General features: G+C 36.0%; 1 protein-coding gene across 1 annotated transcript in view; it reads right to left on the reverse strand.

The window, feature by feature from the left end:
* Positions 1–17,256, reverse strand: part of LOC114060902 (usherin-like) — a 316,442-nt gene extending 299,186 nt beyond the window's left edge. The window contains exons 1-6 of the mRNA XM_027890772.1: positions 17,253–17,256; positions 16,192–16,375; positions 11,068–11,231; positions 6,859–7,017; positions 1,995–2,489; positions 244–516 (exon numbers count right to left, since the gene is read on the reverse strand). Of these exons, the coding sequence (XP_027746573.1) occupies positions 244–516; positions 1,995–2,489; positions 6,859–7,017; positions 11,068–11,231; positions 16,192–16,375; positions 17,253–17,256 (1,279 nt within the window). The remainder of the gene's footprint in view (positions 1–243; positions 517–1,994; positions 2,490–6,858; positions 7,018–11,067; positions 11,232–16,191; positions 16,376–17,252) is intronic.
* Positions 17,257–21,462: the final 4,206 nt, after the last annotated feature.

Consider the following 21,462-nt stretch of genomic DNA (forward strand, 5'->3'; position numbering starts at 1 on the left):
TAAATTTGGGGTTAATTGATATGGACTATTTTTCTCAACAATACGATTTTACGGTGAAGAAAATGTTTTTGCTTATCATGCTAAGTTGTAAGATAATCCGACCTACCTTTAATTAGTAAAACCGAGAACTTGTCCCTACCTGAACCACCACTAGAAACATTTTATTGAAAAAAAAAATTAAGAATACATGATAATCTACTTTTTCCTTTTATTTCTATCAAAGAAATTCAAACCAGTGCTTACCAGCCTCTCCTGTTTTTCCTGATATCCAGTCTGAGGATATGCTACCTGCCATGTTTACTGCTACCACATAAAATTCATACTCTGTAAATGGTTCCAGATCAATAACTGTGGTACTGGTCTGCGGTGGAGCCAGAGCATTTTCGTTCGGAGATTCCACAACTGGTTGAGGACTGAGCCATCCACTGCTTTGGAAAATACGAATTTCAGGGAGAAGAAAGTTTCCAGCTGGTTTTAATTTTTTTCTCATGTAAAGTTCATATCTTATAATTATACCTAGAGAAAAAAAGTAAGCCAGAAAAATTAATGAATTTAAATTATTTAATAATAACATGTTTAATGAGCTATGAATCAATCAAATTCAAAGAAAATACAGCATTAGCAGGTCTTTTTTCTTTTCTGCTATTTTCATCCAAACGCTATACTCCTCCCAAAAAAATCAACTATTTTTTTTAGTATTTTTAAATTATGAGAAGAGAATATTTGAGTGACACTTTAATCTCAATATTATAGAACATTTAGAACATACTCCTGGATAGGAGATACATGTGCACCATGTATGTGTTGGAGTATGAAGCAATACATGATCTAGGTTGGATCATGGAAGTAGTTTAGCTATAAGAATAGATTTTAAAGAAATCTGATCAGAGATTTCTGAAATGGTAAAAATGAGAGACATGGCAAAGCCAAGAGATAATTACCATAATATGAATATATTTGGGTCTGTATTCATGCACAGAACTGGAGAGTTTGCTTGGGAGAAACAGCTTCTCTCTTTGTCTTTGGAGAGACCAGGAAATCTGACCAGACATCAAAACAAATACGAGAATATTGCTTAAATCTGCCTGCGCTGGCCATTAAATGCGTGTCATGGCAATGGAGTAAACTATGAGGAGTGTAAGACACACATTGAGGGACAAGCGCTAACAGCAAATATCACAACCTGCATTGTAGAAATTGCTCGTCTAAATACACAGTCATTCTTGTGTGGGCACTAATCCTGTCTAACCTGGAAGTAGCTGGAAAATGAGATGTTCAAAGTTAAAGCTGAGTTTCCCATAGACAGATGCCCATTTTATGAACAGATCAAAATGCTTGTTTTTACATACACAAATATTTGTGCAAGTAAGTGCAAGTTCACAAAACTCCATTGCACATATATTAAAAGACAGAGTTCACCAATAAAATCTGTGGCATCACAGAAGTATCCTACAACAGCTGCGTTCTCAGTTTCAAAATCCTGAAATATTATTACACAAGTTAGACCAGAAACTCTTGGCAATCACCTAATCCCTAACAAAGTTATACTGCTAATGGAATTAGTTACTGCACATGACGGATGGTTTCAAAAACAGACTTCTCTGTTAATTCTTAGATTTTTTTTTTTCCATAACTGTTACCTGCTTATTTATTTTTTGTCAAGCAATCTGACCACATCTGTCTGAACTAGGCGATCTGGCAAATTATGAAAAAATTAATTTTACTGTAAATGTTTGATTATAAATGTGATTTTTGCTGCAGCAGATGCCACCAAGGGGTAAATCCTGAACTTGACAACCAGTGGAGTTCTGGTCTCCAAAAGAATGAAACATAGACTCTGAGGATAAATTTAATGGCAAACAGGCAAATTAGGACAACGTCGTACTTCATTCTTAGTGTATGTCACATGGATAAGGAACTCTAACCAGATTTGAGAAAATGCTGCTGTTTCCTTGCAAAGACTTTGATTTACAAAAGTAAACACAATGTCCTACCGTTTGGTTTCTCAGGTGGTGACCATTCCACAGCCAGTTCTGTAGCGCTGATAGTTTTTACTATCGGTGTGTGTAGCCCTTCTGGAGGAGCTTGGGCAGTAACTACAGTTACTGGCTGGCTCTTTAAGCACCCTCCACTAGTACAAGCTTGAACAGAAAAAACATACTTTGTAAATGGAATGAGATTCCAAATAATTGCTGAAGTCTTTAAGCCTTCATACTGACCACAAGGCTGAAGATCAACTGAGCTAGTACATGTCAAAATGTATTTCTCTATGGGCCCAGAGTCATTGGAGACACTTGTCCAGTAAAGTAAAACAGAGTGGTGACTAACAGGAAAAACAGGATTTAAATCTAAGCTTCCTATAGGTGTCCCAGATTTTGTTCTGTATGTCACTGAAGCACTTCTTGTAAAACCATGAACGTTGCTGGCTTGGATGTAATAGGAATAGAAGGTATATGGAGCTAATACAGTATCACTGAAGGTCTGAACACCTAAAAACAAACAAGTGAGAAGAAAACTATATCAGTATAACACATTAAAAATAATCCTAAGATCTGTCCAGCCCTATTCCAAGATGTATTTATTCTTGTTCACATGCTATTCTTGAGATCATTAAAAATGTTGTAACTTCTCAAATTTATTTTTTTTTAACAAGGGGAAAAAATCTTCTCTTTAACCCTTTATCCTTTATCATCTTCCACTGCACATTGGCATCACTAGAAAAATAATTTCCCACTGAACTTCTCCTAGCTCCTCCTTTAATCATGAAGAATATTAATACAATTATCTTCTGATTCCTCTTTTGCTTGAAAATAATTATTTCAAACATAAATCAGCATCAATATTAGTAAATAAAATTTAGAAAAAAAATTAAACCAATGTGTAAATTTTCTGGTTTTGACCTCTGTTCTTGACTACTTTCATAGCATAAGACCAAATATTTCAACTTTGTGTGCTTTCACTTCCTCACTTCTACTAGAGTATTTAATAGTTCATTTGTAAAGCATTTGATCTTGGATGAGAAGTGAAACAAAAGTGCCAATAATTATTAAAAAGATATATCCAAAGACTATATTTACCTTCCTCACCCTGACTTTCCATTAATCTAGCTAGCTTTTTAGCCTCTTTTTAGTACCCATGGCCATTAATAGCTCCTGCATATATCCCAGAAGCAGTTATACATCTTAGTCATCGCAGCACAATATGAATTTATGTACAACCATATCACAATATGTTATTTTGCCCTAAGAAACAGTGAACATATATTACATGTCAGAGCACAGATACTCTTAAAACTCCTTCAAAGAAAACGGAGGGGACACAGCTATTTCTAAGTCCTTTCTATACATCTGTGCTGGCAAGCCAGCCCTGAGTACAACTTAAAAGTTATGAGTATTGTTTGATATTCAATCCTTGACACTGTAGCACAAAAGTAGCAGTGTCAGCCCAGTAATTGCTTATAGCACTTCAACTCCCTTAAGCGATCTCAAACTCATCACTGCAGTCCCACAGTAAGGAGACTGGGTTATCTTATCTTCAAGCCTTGCAAACTGCGGTATATCAGGCAAGCCTGGAGAACAACTCTGCCAGCTGAGCAATGGCTATCGAGACTTCCTCGTGTGTTAATAGTGAGCAGGCAGAAGACGTGGCAGATTTCAGTCTTGCTGGAAGGATTCAGTTGTTTCGCCTTCCACTTTGGGGTTAGCATGGCGTTCCCAACTGTGAGTACAAGTGCTCAAATATACTGCAGAACTGTTGAGCCCTTTCTGAGTTCCACGGTCACAGCTGCCCTGCCTGAAGTGCTTATGGGCACAGGTACCAAAGTTGGCAAGAGTCCTCAGAACTGTGACAACCAGTTGCTGTGAAGGACACAACAGGCAGGAGTTCCCCATATGTCCAGTTTCCAATTTTGTAGCCAGAGAAAAAAGAATGGTCACAGAGGCAGCATGGTAGAAATTTAGGAGAGGTGTACTTTATTGGATGATAGGATCATCCATCCTGTGAGCCTGCAACTCAAAAGAGTCACAGAGAGGAAAGAAAGTGCTTAAGGAAAAAAAATAGAAGAAAATAAGAAATAAAGAAAAAAAAAAAAAAACAGCTAGATTACTATCAGCAGTAGCAAGTACCACAAATCCTTGTGAGATAGAAGAGTATTCCCAGAGCCAGAGTTAGATTCTAGGACCTCCACCCCAAACTATGTGATGACCTGGAACCAGATCTAGAACCAACAAGCAAGCCAGGATCTACCCCAAAACCAGGTGTTCTAGAACACGTTCTAGACCGGGCAAGTGAGCTAGAGCATGCTCTGGAAGCAAAGAACAAGCAGGACTATGACCTAGACCAAAACTATCTAGAACCTGCTCGGGAACCATTACATGGTTCTGAATGAACCAGTAGTCCTTAACCAACTAGCAAGCAAGGGTTACATCATGGTCCTGAACCAGCAAGCAAGGGTTACATCATGGTCCTGAACCAGCAAGCAAGCTAAACCATCATTCCACTCCAAGACTAGCGGGTGAGCTAAAACACTATCTAAAAACATACATCTAGAAGCAACAAGAAAGACAGGATACTATGTAGCTCCACTGTGCAAGCTAGAGAGTGATCTAGAACTGCCTCCCTACCAAACCTCCAAATCCAAATTCCTTCCTGGTCTAGAAATTATTTCACCAACACCACTCTAACTCTACACTCAACCAATCCCTGATACCCAGCTTCTGGAAGAGCCCTGGACTTGCAGCAACTCTAGGAACAACCCAGACTCTAGGGTCCCAGGTCTAACATCAACAGCAAGCATATTATTTTCCCCTTTTCTAGTACAGAGATTGGAAGAGGCAGATCCCACAGAATGCTGATGTTTTCTGCCAGAAAAATAACCAGCACCATCTCAGCATTACAGGAAAGTTCTACTCAGTATTTATGAATACTGACGATGAATTTTTTCCATACGAATACAGGCTAATAGGGATATAGGCTAGATAAAATTGGATAAAGCCAAAAGTTGGAAGGTTCTACATTCTTCATCTGAGCAACTCCCACTATGCTGTGTTCCCCAGGGCTCAGTATTGGAGCCAGATCTGTTTAATATCTTCATCAATGATGTGGATGAGGGGATCGAGTGCACCTTCAGTGAGTTTGCAGACAGCAGCAGGCTGGGTGGGAATGATGATCTCCTGGAGGGTAGGAAGACCCTGCAGAGTGATCTGGATGGGCTGAATAGATAGACCAAGGCCAACTAGATGAGGTTCAACACAGCCAAGTGTCAGGTCCTACATTTGGGTCACAACAACCCCATGCAGCACTATAGGTTTGGGGCAGAGAGGACGGAAAGCTGTCAGCAGAAAAAGGACCTGGGGTGTCAACAGTTGAACATGAGCCAGCTGTGTGAGGTTGTACTCTCAGCACATAAGAATTATAAAGTCCACACTATATTGAGAAAAAAAATAACATTATCAAAACTCCTGGCAACATTAACAATGTATTCTTGATATTCAAACACCAGAATATGATTTCACATCACTAATTAGGGGGATTGCCTGGAAATGCCAAAAACATTTTTTGAAACCAAATCTATCTTTCTAAGAACATAATGTTTTCTTAAATAGAAACCTGTTAATGTCTCATTATACAACTAAATCCATACAGAATTTCTCACTCTCTACAAATTATGTAGGTGGTGCCATGAAATAACATCCTCAACAATGCACTGTTTCAAGTATATTACTAAGCACAGATTTATGACAATGAAGTATAATAGCTTTTCTTTTGAAAATAATTCATATTTTTACTAAAGTTAGGCCTTTAAACCAAATTAAAGAATTAGAATATCCTCTATTAGTTCCTTAATTTTTTTATGTTTCTTTCTCTCAATCGCTTAATCTTATGCTTACAGGGGTTGCACATCTTTCTTCATGGTATGTACTGCAGAATGCCCAAATTCACAGCATAAGCCACAGAGTAATGAACTTAACACTGCAGCATGAACCAAAACATAAAAATGTGAGGTGCATTCCAAAGGATCTGTGCTTCCACTGGATAATAGCTCTTTTTTTCTTTCTTCCAGGCTACACACCAACAATTAGGGAGACGACTTCTGCAAAATACTAATGCTGCATTGGTAAGGAAATGCAAAAACTAAAGAAGCTGCTAGAACAGAAATCAAACCTTAATGGCATTAGCCACACCTGTCCTGTCTTCTTTAAAAAAAAAACCCACTTGTGTGCCACGTATACATACAAACAGTATCGAAATCCGTCTCCTTTTCTTTGATAAGTAGAGCAATATTACCACAAAATGGCCTTTCCACCTTGGACAGAGTGTCGAATCCTTGAGGACTGCCTTCTGAGGATCCCTTTGCAAGCCTCAACATGCTGCTAAAGACAAATCAGGGGCTACACTGATAGCTTAACAGAAGGTGCTAAAAGTTAGAGGCCACAAAAAGCTTTCCTAATCTGTTAACAGTTTAAAACCAGGAAGATGAAAAAAGAAACTTAAGCACATTATGGTCTCTTCTGTTCACCCAAATTCTTCATCTGTGACTTTGACTCTTTCAGATTTTGGAGTCTATGTATATTTGCAATGAATACTTTTGGGGAGTCAATTTCAAAGTTTTTCAGATTAAAAAGAAAAAAATTATAATCTATTTTGGGTGTCAGATTTTACACCAGGGTATCCATTTCTTTCAAGCAAAATTAATAACATAGAACAGTAACTCATTAAAGAGAAACAGGAAAATGTATTCAAAACCACTGAGAATGATAATAACAGAAATGCAAAATAATTAAGAAACATCACACATACACAGACACATATGTATATAGACACACAGAAATATGAAATCTTTGATGTCACCTTACTTACTATAAGGATAGTAGTCTTCAGTTGTATAAATTTCTTCCTCATCCCTATACAGCTGGTAAATAAGCCTGTTAGAATTTGGAGAGTCAGGGGAACTCCATGAAAGATTGATAACAGAGGAATTGAGAACTTCTCCTGTAGGAGGAGGTTGCTGGAAAGGAGCTAAAACACATATACAAAAACTGAGGATGTAAAAATGAAGGTAATCAATAATCACACAAATTTAAAGAAAAATGCAAAGAAACTGCTAAGCTTCCTTCACTGAAAAACCATTGAGTAAATGCACAGTAACCAGGAAAGACATTAATAGACAAAACCAACCCATCCAAGAGCTCTCCAACAAAGCTTTTTATCCAAGTACATGAAACGTGTATATATTTAAACAAATGACAAATAAACTTAATCCCCCTAAGCACCCCAAATTAAAGCAAGTACATCACAGTTTTTTCCAAACTGCTTTTGGTTTTTTGTTTTTGTTTGTTTGATATATTGCAAGACATCTATAAAACAAGAACATATTTATCTGGTCACATTATTGAAGTTTATAGTTCAATTAGAATTTATTTTTGCAAAGGATTCATTCCATTTTAGCATAGGTCAGGCTCAACTTCCTCTAATAGAACAGAAATTGAAACTCCAACTAAGTATAAATTTTACTGAGTTGTTACAATAAGCCTGCTTAATCAAATAATAAAAACATAAAAAGGCCAATTTTGAAGGCAATTCACCTCACTTTTAGGCAATTCACTTCCATTTGTTTCCAATGAAATTGAAACCAATGAAAGCAAGGTATCTAACAATTTTAGAAATCAGACTGAGATGCTTATTTACCAAAATACTATTGTGCTATCACCTCCATTAACTTCGGAAAATGTGTTACTTAATTGAACCATTATAAATAAAGAGAAAAACAAACTTGAAGTTCACAACCAAGTGCCTCACATTTTAAGAAAGCGCATTCAAAGTCTCTCTCATGTCTCTTTTGTAATCAAACTGTATGATCATGGTCCTTTCTAAGGTAATAGCTAATACTCAGAAATTAAACTTTATATGCATAGATACACACGTGTTCACATAAACATGCGATGCTATGGTTGGACTGAACTATCTCAAAGGCCCTTTCCAACCTAGAAGATTCTATTATTCTACATTTATGTTATTATTCAAGTCAGGGCAAGGGTTCATATCTTGCTGTAAGATCTCCAGTCATACTGAGGAAAGCCCTACTCTCCGCTCTCAGTACACCAGGCATTAGCACAGAACAAGACTGGTCTGTTTTGGCAGTTGATAATTGCTATTGCTTGACTCAAAGACAGACTGTTCCATTTCCCTATCCTCTTTTCCAAGAGAGGGAAAAACAGGGGACTGTGGATTTAGAGGAAAACATTTTGCTCCAGGGATGAGAATAGCCCAGGGCAACACCGAAATCAGCACAGGGAGTAACTACCAGAAGCTGGATCCAGAACCACCTAATAAGCTCTTCTCCCCTACATTAAGTATTATGGGACAACATGAGGATTAGAAACATGCAGATTTTTTTTCTCCCTGTTTTTATAAACTTTCATCCCGTTCATTAGGTGGATATCTGCTTAATATAAAGAACCCAACAGAAGCTAACTACCCAAATCTATTCATCTAACCTAATAGGATACAAGAAGCAAAGAATGAAGGTGTAGAGAGAAAATGTCATTAGGACTTCAAGCCACACAAGTGATAGACTTACGCCAAAATCAGTGGGCCACATTACATATGGGTGTTTAATACAAGATTAAATGATGAGATGAATTTTGAGTAAGATAATGAGAAGCTCTACTACTACTGCAGTCTCTCAGCCAACAAATAGGAGAAAATCTTTCTAGAATTCATTGGATTAACAGAAAACATAACCGTCATCTCTTATCAGAGGGCACAGGTTGTTTTGCTGCCAATCTGGAGCTTTTGAGCTCAGCTCAGTTAGGAAGTGAACGTATGCTAAAGTGCCTACAGAAGTCAACTCTAAGAATCAAAGGAAAAAAGTCCCTCTGGTATTTTTAAAAAATTTCTCTCTGTGTCATACATTCTTACAAGACCTGAAGAATATTTGAAATTCACCACCATCACCTTCATTCTCCCTTCACAGTCTCAAGCAATTGCATTTGCTCCCACGTGTTTGCCGGTTTGCGCAGATTTTTGTGCAGCATCTGATATTGCAAAGTAGAAAAAATGTATACAGGTCTTTTCCTTAAAGAACACTAAGTGGACAGTGATAGCAACTTACATTTGCTTCCCTTGGAAAAGACTCACAACCAGTAATGGCATGTGTCAACAAAATACTTTCTGCAGTGAAAAAAACCCACTAATATCATGCTAGGCAAAGCTCCATATCTGTGCAACAAGTTGAATTATTTTGGTATGAATAAGCAAAGGACTGTAATTGCTATATCATTTGTGTCCAGAAGAGGACTCCGCTTGTCATTTAGAATACTGCCTGATGTATTTTTATCTAACTAAAATCTATGATATTATTTATCTATGTCATATTATTATTAATCAATTTTAGAGTTGAATTGCTATTGACCTTTATCCAATGTATATCCCAACATAAATAAGTAGGTTGGTTTATGTTTGTAAAGCACTTTGAAGATAAACAGCATCATAAAAGTGCCATATATTATTATTATTATACATTCAGTTGAAACATCTTACATTTTTTTAAAAGAAACAACAAGCCAATCAACTGTCTGCACGGTGAATGGATACTGTGCCTCCTGTGGAAGAGTATGTGGAAAAACAAAGCAAAATTGTGTCTAAACCCTTCCAAAATTTGAGGAAAGCTAAAAAAAAATCATCTTTGGAAACAAATCAGTCTCTTTATGCTATCCATAATTAAAATGCAGTACATTCTGCTATGCATATTATTTGAAATTTAAACTGACTTACAAAGAAATACAAACTAATACCAAAAGGAGAGCTGTCTGTGCTCATAATACTTTGTGCATGTACATCTCTGCTTGCAAATCTATAGTTTGAATGTGTCACAGTGATGAGTATCACGTAAATACCCATGCAGAACACATAAAAAATACTTTGTTGAAGGAGGATCCAGAAACATACTCCAGAGATAACTTGGGAATGTCTAACCCTGTCATTGCATTACACATGGCTACCTGAGGTGACCGTCACAGTATGACCAGTGTGCCCATTACTAATTAGGCCTGCTGACAGAAATGCCCAATTAGCATCTGCAGAGTTCTTCACTCACTGGTTACCTGACTTCCAAGACTGGGCTGTTAACTGGGTGCAGCAGTGAGGGGGAGGTGTCAAAAAAAGTAACACAGGTTTTTCAGAATTAGTTGAGGTCCTTACCCCATGGTTTGGCATTGCATGGCATGATGTCCTCAAAGCCAATTTCTGACTATTGACCCAAAGACAACTTAAAAATTCAATTTCCTTGTTACATATACTTTATCCTCTGCTTCTTTAAAATCCCTGCCAGTTTGGAGACCGTGCAGTGGTGAGCAAATTTAAACATTTAATTTTGACTAATTATGACATAAAGGGTGAAATTGTGCCACCTCTTTGTATCCAGACTCACTGTAAGGGCAGAAGTATAGATATTTCACTGCAATTTGTTTCATTATCCATCATATTCCACATGGCATTAGCCCCACCTCACACATGCCAATTTCTCACACTCTGTTACACCACATCATGTATTTTCCCAAACTAACTGAAAAAAAGGCCCAGGAGGAAAAAGGCAAAAGCTACTGAGGAGCAGATTTTGAATTAATCCCCAGGTGGTGGTTTTCAACAGACCTTCTGTTCTTCAGACCTACTGAAGGCAGGTCCTCTGCCTTCTGTCAGTGGCAGGAAAGAGGGCTAAGCTTCAAGTCATACAATTACCATTGTACTCATATGACTGAAAGGTGAACTCTGCATTGGTCACTGCAAAGAACACGGTGGGAAGTGCAAGGGAAATATGGATCATTACTTCTCCCCTTGCTTAGACTGCAAGCGGAAAGTGGATATGACACAAAGCATTCCATACGTCTCTCTAGAAAACAGTCCTAAGACACACTACAAAACACTCAAACTTCGGGGGACCAAATATATGTGAGGCTGTGGGGAAAGTAAAACCCAATTTCAACACTGCTGACCCAATTCAATACTCTCTAAATCAATAAAAAAACTTTAATTTGAAAGACATGCTTTTAAGACCTAACATCCACTTACTTTTACTGCAGCCAAATAGGTTGTGGACATCCAAATTACTAGCATCAGGAACACAGTTGTCACATTTCAAGCCCGTTACAAACTGTTTACAAACACACTGTCCAGTAACAAGATGACAAGTCCCACTAATGGCTCCTGCAGGATGACAATTACAGTGCTGACATCTATAAACAAAAACAAATCAAGGAAGTGATCAAAACACATTAACACTTCAGTTAAGCACAGTAGGGTTTTGTTTAAAAGATTCTTGGGCAACCTAATTAAAAGATCAAAACCAGTTCAGTAGTCTGAAACACAGCAGAAAATCTATTAGTCTGATTAAAAAAAATTTTAAAAAAAGTGCCCACTATAAACATTTCAATGCCAGAATAATATTCTAATTTAGATAAAAATGGCTTAGAATTAAAGAGCTTTTATATATATTGATCCATACACAAACTGGATAATAATGTTTGGTAATAACCACATTATGCACACAGTCCTGCAGCCTTACTCACACAACCTTTCTTGAGAGCGGCAGAGTTCAGTGATACACATGTAACCAGTTTCAGAGGTTTCTGCACAAAATATGCAACTTTCTACCTCAGTGAAAACTAAGCTTTAGTTGGGGAAAAAAAAAATCAATTAATAATTGCTTGTCCACAAAGGCAACTTGAAGTTGAAAAAAAAATAGCATGCCGTGAATAAAGGAGAATGAATGGTGAACAAAATAGGGAGAAAAAAACTGTCAGATTAAATAAGTGACAGGAAAAAAAAAAAAACAGAAATATGGATATTATAACAGAAAGCACCATTTCTTTGCAGCCTGATGGACAAAATTGGAAATAACTGAAGAGAATAATTAATTAAATGGGCAAATTAAATTATTTTTTAATTAACAAGAACAAAAAATGTAAAAGCATTGCTATCACACAAATGCCACATTTCAGTTCTCTAACTCTCTGTGGCATCAGTAGAATACTTTCAGGATTAATTTATGCTTTGACTTTTGCATGTGAAACCTCTTGCGATCAACTTATTCTTCACTTGATACACTATTTCCCCAGTGACATCCATTTATAGCATGGATACTGATGTCAGATTGTGCAAATATTCAAAGACTTGGAACATGTCAGAAATTAAGCAAAGCAAATTACTGCAAACACTGTTATGCTACCCATTGCAACACAGACTGCCATTATTAGTCATAACTGAAAGTCAACAATGGCAAATAAAACTTCATAATTTAGATTCTAATTTTGCTGTATTATAATTGCTGCAGGCTAAAAAGAGCTCTGAAATTCGACAAAGACTGGGAGAAACATAGGACTGTACAGTGAAGTTAAATCATACTGGGGAGTCTACTCCCCTTGCTCTGAGCTAGAAAAGTCCAATTCTCAGGTATAATCAACATACTTTCAAGGGAATCTTAAATTACTCCAGATGCCAGGTCCCAAGATGATGAATCAGTAAAAAGACCTCAGAGAAATCCAAGGCAGAGACAGTCATGCTATGTTCCCTTTACTCTGCTAACCCTAAGACTAGACAAGAGTCATTGATTTATATGTGGTAGATTTTCCCTTGGCCAGTTTCACCAGATCCAAGGAAATACGTGGTGGTGCCTTTTAAAGTTACTTTGCCATTTTCCCAGTCACGACCATCTCTTTCTACCTATATGAAAGCAGAAATAAAAGTGAGTTCAGTTATATTTTAGGTATCAGCTTTCTAAGGCAAGAGAGAGAGGAGGGCAAGGTGGAAACTGTTTTCACATTAGGACACTAAAATTCAGGTCAATAATCAGTGAAATAGACATTAAATGTGACAGATTTTTAAACAAGCTTAAGAAAACTCTTCACATACATTTTCTGCCTATCACAGAGCTCACTGTATTAGAGTTCCTTTACTCCACAGCTGCTCGTGCTGTGTGATCTCCTGGGGAATCACTCAACACCCTTAAAAAGGCTGATAAAAGCTAAAGCTGCAAAATAAGCTGCAAATTTGTTTTATGGACTAATATCCTTCTGAGAATAAATAAAATACATTCTCTCTTGGAAACCACTATACTGTAGTTTGCTCTCTTTTACAGTCAAGAGAAAAGGGTAATGTTTTCAAACTCTATTAAGTCTTTTCATCTGTAGACAGTGTATTCAAATCCCCCTTTAAATAGAGATTTTGTTTAGAGTATTTTAACATCATGACTAAAAAAACCAGTTTAGTTACAGAAAAAAAAGCAAAGACAGAATTATTTGCTCAGTAAGACAGTACTTTATTATTTCAAAATTTCATTACATGATGATCATTTGGTTGGGGGTGTGTTAACAAAAGGTTTTCTATAGATAAACAGAGAAAGACAATCTTCTCTTCCTGTTCTTGCAGATTTTTGCACCTCTTATGAATAAGGGTCCCCTGATTATTGCAGTTTTCATTACCATTCGCACATGAGACAATCAAACTCACATACATACACAGTCACAGTGATAGTTTGCAGTGCCTAGCAGGGTTGGGCTTTTTCTTTCTGCTTGCATTTTCTTCTAGGAAAAGTGTAGGCTCCCTACCTTCACCTATACTGAATTAGGCTCCAAATCCTGCAAAGAACAGCATATAGTTCATCATATTCTGCTCCACAGGATTGCACATTATATTTGTGTAATCACAATTATAATTTCCTTAAACTGCAAAACACTAGAACTGGATTTGTTGTTTGTAGTTCACGCTTTTCAATCAAGATTCAATTCAAGATTCAGTCAATTAATGATTTAAAAATAATAACTAAATCTTTAAAAAAATAAGTAGCTTTTAATCACGTAAGAAATATTTTCAGCATTCTTGCTAAATGCTACTTTTTCAAGGCATTCCAAGTCAAACAAAATATTTGAATTTTGTTTAAACAGAATTACATATAATCAGGTAAAACAGACTTTTAAAACATGGAAAGAGAAATGTCACGCCAAGATGAATTGCAATATTGATTTTTTGAGGATAAATGGTTTTTGTAATATTAATATAGAGAAACCTTTATTACATTGACTCTCTAGGTGCAGTTAGAGCCTCTCCAGCAATCTGTTTAAAATCTTCATTTTTCATCCTTATGGGAAAACCTCACTTGCTAAATGGATTTCATAAACAGCAATCTGTCAAGATATATACATATATATAAACAATTTGTGATGTTCATTGACCAGTTCATTAAAGCAAACAATACAGAGGTAAAGTTTTTCAAATGTCTACTGATGACCTCAGCCAAAACAGATCTGCTCAGACTGCTGCAAATACACAGTATTTGTAATTCTTTAATTGCCAAGAAAGTTTTCCTGCTACGTAACCTGGAATGCCTTTAGGAATAGGGAGTTCATGTTTTATCTATAAAACACCACAACATAAATCAGCTCAAATATACATTCCTCAGAGTGGGAGAATTTTAAAGCTTCACAATCTGTGTATCACAACTTTTGCTTCTTTTGTGCTATTGTGCAAAGACAGGTACGTCTGCCACTACAGACAGCTCACATCCTTTTCGTTCTGCAAACACAGAGTCCTTAAAAGACACTTGAAGCAAGGATGGCTTAAATGACTTGATAACTTCATGGAGAAAGAAAAGGCTTATTACTCTTTTTATGATGATATTTAATAGTTAAAGAAATGGATTAAAACAGATTAATAAATAAAGACTTGCATTATCATTTTCAGGATAAACATTTCTGCCCGAGGAACTGAGGTACATTGTCCAAGTAGATGACAACCAAGGAAGCCAAGCATATGCAACACAGGTTAATCATATTAATGTACTACCAGAGTAGTCTTCAATACTATCATGAGGATTAACAAGTATTAAAGCATTAAAGCCAACTCTGATTTAAATTCCAGAACTGTTAAAACTTTCTATCCTTACAACAAGGTCTGGATCTAGATAATTTATATTTTCATATTTTGAATTTCAGAAGACAGCTTAAAATGCAGGTATTTGAAGGCCAATATCTAATTCAGAAAAGCTACTGCTTAACACAGACACAAATATCTCTGTCACCTGCTAAAAATGGGGAGGGGGGGGGGAAGGGGAAAGAATCTATTTCAAGGAACTAAAAAAAGAGCATCATTAATAGTAAGGAAAATACATTTAAAAGGGAACTTTAATATTACACAGATTTTATTCCTTACCATTAGAAATGACAGGAAGTGAAAAGAGGAAGTCCTTATTCCTACAGATTACTTTATGGCCATTAGTAGATTCCTCTATGACCCGAAACAGTAAAAAATAATTCTAAAAATCTCCTAATGAGTGACAGTAACATAAAAGTTGAAGTGAAAAATCTGCAGAATAATGTCAAATATATGCAAGATGACACGGATAATCACTGCCTAAAAGCATGTCTAACCCACACTAGCAGGGGAAAAGGAGCACAGGAAGAGGAATATTGTACAGATTTTGCTTCTGCCTATGCTGTACGGTTTGGGGTTTATAAAGGCAAAATTACAAAATATAACAAAACAACATCATCAGTCTGCATGAAAATATGATAGCATTAGAGATGTGCAATCATTCTGGACAATATTTAAAAGGAAATTGAGATTGTGAGGATTAAGTAAGAAAGATGATCCTGGAAAAGAAAGATAGAGCAATAGCTGAAAGAACAGTGCACTACCTATAGATATGTTTTGCCCCTTACATTGCATGAAAGGTATCCATGTAATTCCAATGTACCTAGAGGCCCCAGGCTACATTTGATAAACAATTTACCCTGTGGTACATAACAAATTGTTGAAAACAAATACACTACTTCAGAAAAACAGATTTTTAAGAGTAAAGGTGTGGTATTTGTACCGCTACCAAAAAAAATTTGGAAACACAGGGATACCTGTAGTTTATCCTTTTCTTCCCCTACTAAAATATCTTCCTGAAATATAGAAAAGCAATCAGTGGAGGTTATAAGATGGGTACATTACCTGCATTTTAGTAGTCAACGATCAACACTTCAGAAAACAACACACCTTACTGAAGATGCAGAGAAAATGTAAAGAAACAATTTCTAAATTGCTATGACAAAAGATGAACACATCTTTTCATTGTCACTAAATCTTTGACCGAGTTACTATGAGAAAAATGCAACATGGAGGTTGTAAATGACCTGTAAAAAAAGAAACACTCACCTCCCTGTTTCAGAGTCAAATCCAAAATAAAGTTCTTTGCAATGTTCGCACGTCTGTCCTGTTACAGAGGCATCTTGGCAACTACATTGGCCAGTTAGTCTATCACAGATCTGATTCACTGAACCAGCTATGTGGCACAGGCATGGCAGACAGCCAGTGACACTGGATGGAGAAAAATAAAAACCTGGAAAATAAAGGGATGTTGAGAACAGACAATGCACAAAAAGTGAACATAGTAAGATTATTATTGACTTATGTAAAATCGGGGATGAAACAACAGAACCAAAGCTTGGGTAACACACACATCAACCCAAATAAAGCACTGTAGTCTTTCTCCAGAGCTGAGCTTCTAAATGTTCTCACTGGCACTTTGCAAAGCTATTATTCATTCTCCATTTGCCAATCCGATTTTTTATTCTCTCTCCTCTTTTAGACAGAGCAAATGCAAAATAGGGGGGAGTCCATTAATGTGTCTGTGGGAAAAGTAAAGACCCAAGGACATGAGAGGTACTAATGAATGCACCACTAGCAGTAGAAACATAAAAAGTAACATATGAGAACAGATATTTGTCTATTTTAGTCTGAGATATCATCTCGGAAAATGGTCAGCTGCAAACCATAAGAAATGCACATATTTTCTCAAGAAAGTCTCTTAAATCTTTCTCAACCAATGGTTGGCTTTATCCTTGAAACATTATAATGTTTCGTAGGGAAAATTCCCTTTGATGAATATTCCCAGGTCTATGTAACATATTTATTTTAGTCCTGTATCCAACACAAATACTTTTACAGAAACTGAAAAACTGATTTAAAAAATTACTTATCTGCTATTAAAAAGATTTCATTCTGAATCCCATCATTTTCTCCCTGTGTTATTTCCAATTATGAACTGGAGTATTCACTTCACCTTCCCCACAGTATATTTGGTATGCTTCTGCTAGGCTATCTTTCATCCTATTGCCCTCACAAGCAATCTTTATCTATGCCTTGAGCACATTACTGATAAATACAGTTTATAGATAGAGTTTATACAGCTCTAATCTGGTCATTGAAGAACTTACCCATTACTCACAATCTCACCTGAAATTTTCAACGAGAGAGCTTTTACACACATTGTTTTAATGATGCTGTACCACTTGCATAACCTACTTTGCTACATATGGACGTATTCCATTCTCACTAATCTCCTTCTGATCAGAAGACAATGCAAGCAATGGCATACCAGTAAAATATATAATTTCATAAGTTTCCCAAATTATTTTCTATTTTTACCTGATTAGTAATAAACATTCTACTGGGGGTTTTTTCCCACAAATTGTTCTGCCTTTTTTTTTTTTTTTTCCCTCATCCTTTTGGAGTGGTACAATACATTAACAAATGTAGCAAAGCATGAGAGCTCTGCAAAGTATACTGAGGACATTATTAACAGGCCCTAGTCAAAAACAAGTACCTATCTTGGAAAACAAAGCCTAAGATAGGGCCATTGATACAAGTTTCTATCTGTCAGATGGTTGCTATTAATTTTTATTGTACAATTTTGATAGAAAAAATTTAACTGTTACTGAGATACGCAGTATTTGCACAGACTTCTCAGACACTTCTCCTTTCCTTTCTCCAGGTAAAGTTCAATCAGCAGTTTCTTAGTCATGTTCTCAGTTACTGAATATTATTTGCTGTCCAATAACTTCCTGATGTCCTGTTTTATAATAAAGAGCCCAAAATTATATTGTAACATGTCATATTGCCCAAGGCCTTATTATTTGTCTTACAAGAGATAGCTCTATATATACACCCCTAGGGTGGTATTCTCTGTCTTTGCAGCAGTGTTGCACTGTGAGCTCATATCCAAATAGCAGAGGAACTAAACAAATTGAAAACATTAGAATTTTACTGCTCAAACCTTTGTTCAAATTTAGCCTCTGGTCCTCAGCGAGATAAATCTCAAGTGGACAGTGAAGTGATATCAGTCTCCAGTTAACATACATTCGCATCATAAAAAACCATGCTGTTGGCACTTTATTCCAGAGAGGCCCCAAACTGAGCCACCACAGAGACCAAATAGCTTGAAGTTATTAGTGAGGCAGCATGTATTATCTCATACTGCAGTTGTCTGCACAGTGCAGTGCCCATCTTGTGCATAAATAGAGGAGACCATTTCCCAGCAATGTCACTCTTGAGCACAATGAACGACTCCACTCACAGAACGTAACACGAAGGTAGCAAACAAGTTTAAGCCTGGACTCCTGCAGAAGGTCAAAGCATTTCTTCAGAACCCAGTTTATAATTGCAGTAAATGACAAGCATTCAGGTTAAACCAGATCATTGTCCACCTGAAATTTTGCATGAAACTGATTCCATGATTCTATTCTATGATGTCTAAGAAAAGACTATAATGGGTAAATAAGCACATCTCTAGAAAATAAACTCACTCTGCCTGAGCAGGATCGATCACTACAGAATATATTGCTTTTTCCCTAAGAGTGAATTTGGTAATTATAAAGAATCCAAACCTTGATGTTAAACATCCTGGCTCTCCTAATGTCATACTGCCTAAACCACTGTAGAGCAGTGAAGGATTTGGTATGATATTTTTATAATAATCTTTCAGAAATGCTCTAAAACTCATTTTCTGGATACTATCACATTACTTTTTTTTTTTTTTTTTTTTTCAGAAATATCAGGTAAAACTTTTTTTAAAAGTAAAAGGGAGGGATAGGAAAATGAGAGCAATTTCTTCCCCCAGCTAATTTATATGTAAATTAACATGATTAAATGTAGACAAAAAGAGAAGAGACACCAGATTACAAATTCATTCTGTTTGTCATAACCATTACTCTTATTATTTACTTCCACCACCTAGAATTTGGCAGGAAAGAGTAAGAAACAACTTAATGCAAGCTTAATTTACAGCAAGGTTAGAAGGGCTCATAAAAGTTGCTTTATGAAGGATCCACTGTTGTATAATAGAACCAATTTCCAATTTTAAGACAGGCACTGCAAATCTCTACAAGATCTATGTATATAACTAGTATTATGCTTATTCTTTTTCTGATTTTTTTGCAATTCAACCATAACTGATCACATTTGTCAATCAAGCCTACTCTTCATAAGGAAGAATGAAAGTCATAGCAAAGTATTCAGTTTCCTTTTTTAATAATCCTCTTACTATTTCTCCTACTGTAAAGGAACACACGAACAATTCCTTAGGACTTTTACATGCTTACCAACTATGGTAGTAATACTCATTTCTTAACCATAGGCTGTGTTTCAAAATGCACATTTAACCACACCAACTATATTGTCACAAGGTAATTCACATTTTTCTGGCCAAGAGAGGTAGTATGTACACAAAAACATCACTGGTGCCCAGACACACATCCTACATGCTAGCTTTTATCTTTTGCAAGCTACGTAGCACTCTATAAAAACCTGTGGTCACCCAGTAATGAACTTAAAATATTACTTTTTTACAGCTTTTCTGCTCTCATAACAGGATCCAAGACCTGTTGAATAAGATTTGTACGGCACAAATCCCAGTCGTTATGGCAATACAGCTCCAGAATGAGACAGGGACAAACTGCTCACAACAATTTGGGGGCAAGAAAGATCCTGCCTCAATCGCTGCAATCAAAGACATCTTGAAACCAAGTTTACATACAAGGCAAAACTGCTCTTTCATTTTGTTTCATGTAGAATCAAGTGCCCCTCTCTTTCCATACACCTTTAGTTTAAAAAAATAAAATAGAATTTAAATGTACAGCAATCCACCAAAATGTTATTTGTATGAGAACAAACTGGAAGATGACAGGTCATGGATCCATCTGAACAGATTAAAGGCATGACTGAAGGCTCCAAAAAGAGTTTTAAGGAAAAAGATCTCATTATAAAAAAATTTCCCAAAACTACATCCAGTTTGAATTTATCTCCATTGGCAACTCTTCCTGCATTAAGAATTTTGCAACTTTTGGAAACCTGTCAAATTTTATCAAAGCAATAAAAATACGCTACAATGGGATGTTATTTTAAATAGCACTAACTAAACCAGATTTACAATTACAAAGAATAAGAAAAGAAAATACATATTACTTGTATTCCACTAAGAAAACTTGCATCGCAATAGTTGAAATGTCCCAACGCACTAAGAAGCCCTCAGCATGTTTTTAGGGATGCCAGTATTAACTAATTAGTTGTGTGCTTCAATTAGACTGTATTAGTTACATATTCACTTGGAATACGTTTTCTTACCTTTGCCCCAAGACAAAGCCATTGGACATGTTTACAGTACTCAAAGCCAATTAAGATCTTCCATACTTCTATATGGAAGATTTCATATACTCTCCTCTGTTTTATAGAAAAGCCTCATATGGAACATACGAATAAATAATATTTACATACGAGTTAGATATATTAAACATCTAAATGAGCTCACACTGGGATCAACACTAAAATAGCAAAAATAGTGCAGTTTGCTGTGCCACACTAGGAGCAATACAGGACTTTTACAATTACAAGAATTTACACTTTCACCTGCACCAGAGAGCTCAGCATTCAGCACATCTATACTTACAGTTATTAGTTTAAAAATTTTAAAATAATTCTTACAAAAATATGTTTTAAATTATTTTTCTTTTTAACAGGAACTATTGTGGAAGTATTCCTTTGAGTGCCATGTAAGCTTTTTTACAAACCAGTCTGTTCATACTATCAATTAAACCTTTTTAAACCATTTAGTTCTGCATAAACCCTGGCCTTTCTTTTTCAAGGACAAGGGCGGTCACTGACTCGGGAAGCCTTGACATCACTCCTCTGCCGATCTCTGATTAAGTGGCTGCTACAGAGGGTTAGCAGGTCAAACAGCACTGGAGGAGGAACTAAGAAAAACAGAATGCTGCCTTATTTATTAGTATATGTACCTAAAATAATTTAAATGAAAGCATTTTAAAAAATACTTAATGGAGGTTAAGCAGCTTTTTTAACCTCTGTTCAAATTATTGAATGGCATATTAAAACCAATGGAGCTATAATGTACCTTTTAATGTGACCTGCTACTTGAATAAATTGCATATGTATTTAACTTGAACTAAATCTATCTGCTTAATATTATTATGAAGGGTATTTTAATATTATCTATAGTTTCACTTTACCCACCTATTTTTTAAAACAAAAACACTGAAATATAACTACAGAGCTTCCCACCTACAATGAACATTTAAACTTAGTTTACAGTAATACAGTATAAAATCTTGAACTGATACATAGCAACTGCAATAT

Source organism: Empidonax traillii, unplaced genomic scaffold (genome assembly GCF_003031625.1).
Source record: "Empidonax traillii isolate 1590-97213 ecotype Southwest subspecies unplaced genomic scaffold, ASM303162v1 scaffold296:size1881848, whole genome shotgun sequence".
NCBI classification, from domain to species: Eukaryota; Metazoa; Chordata; class Aves; order Passeriformes; family Tyrannidae; genus Empidonax; species Empidonax traillii.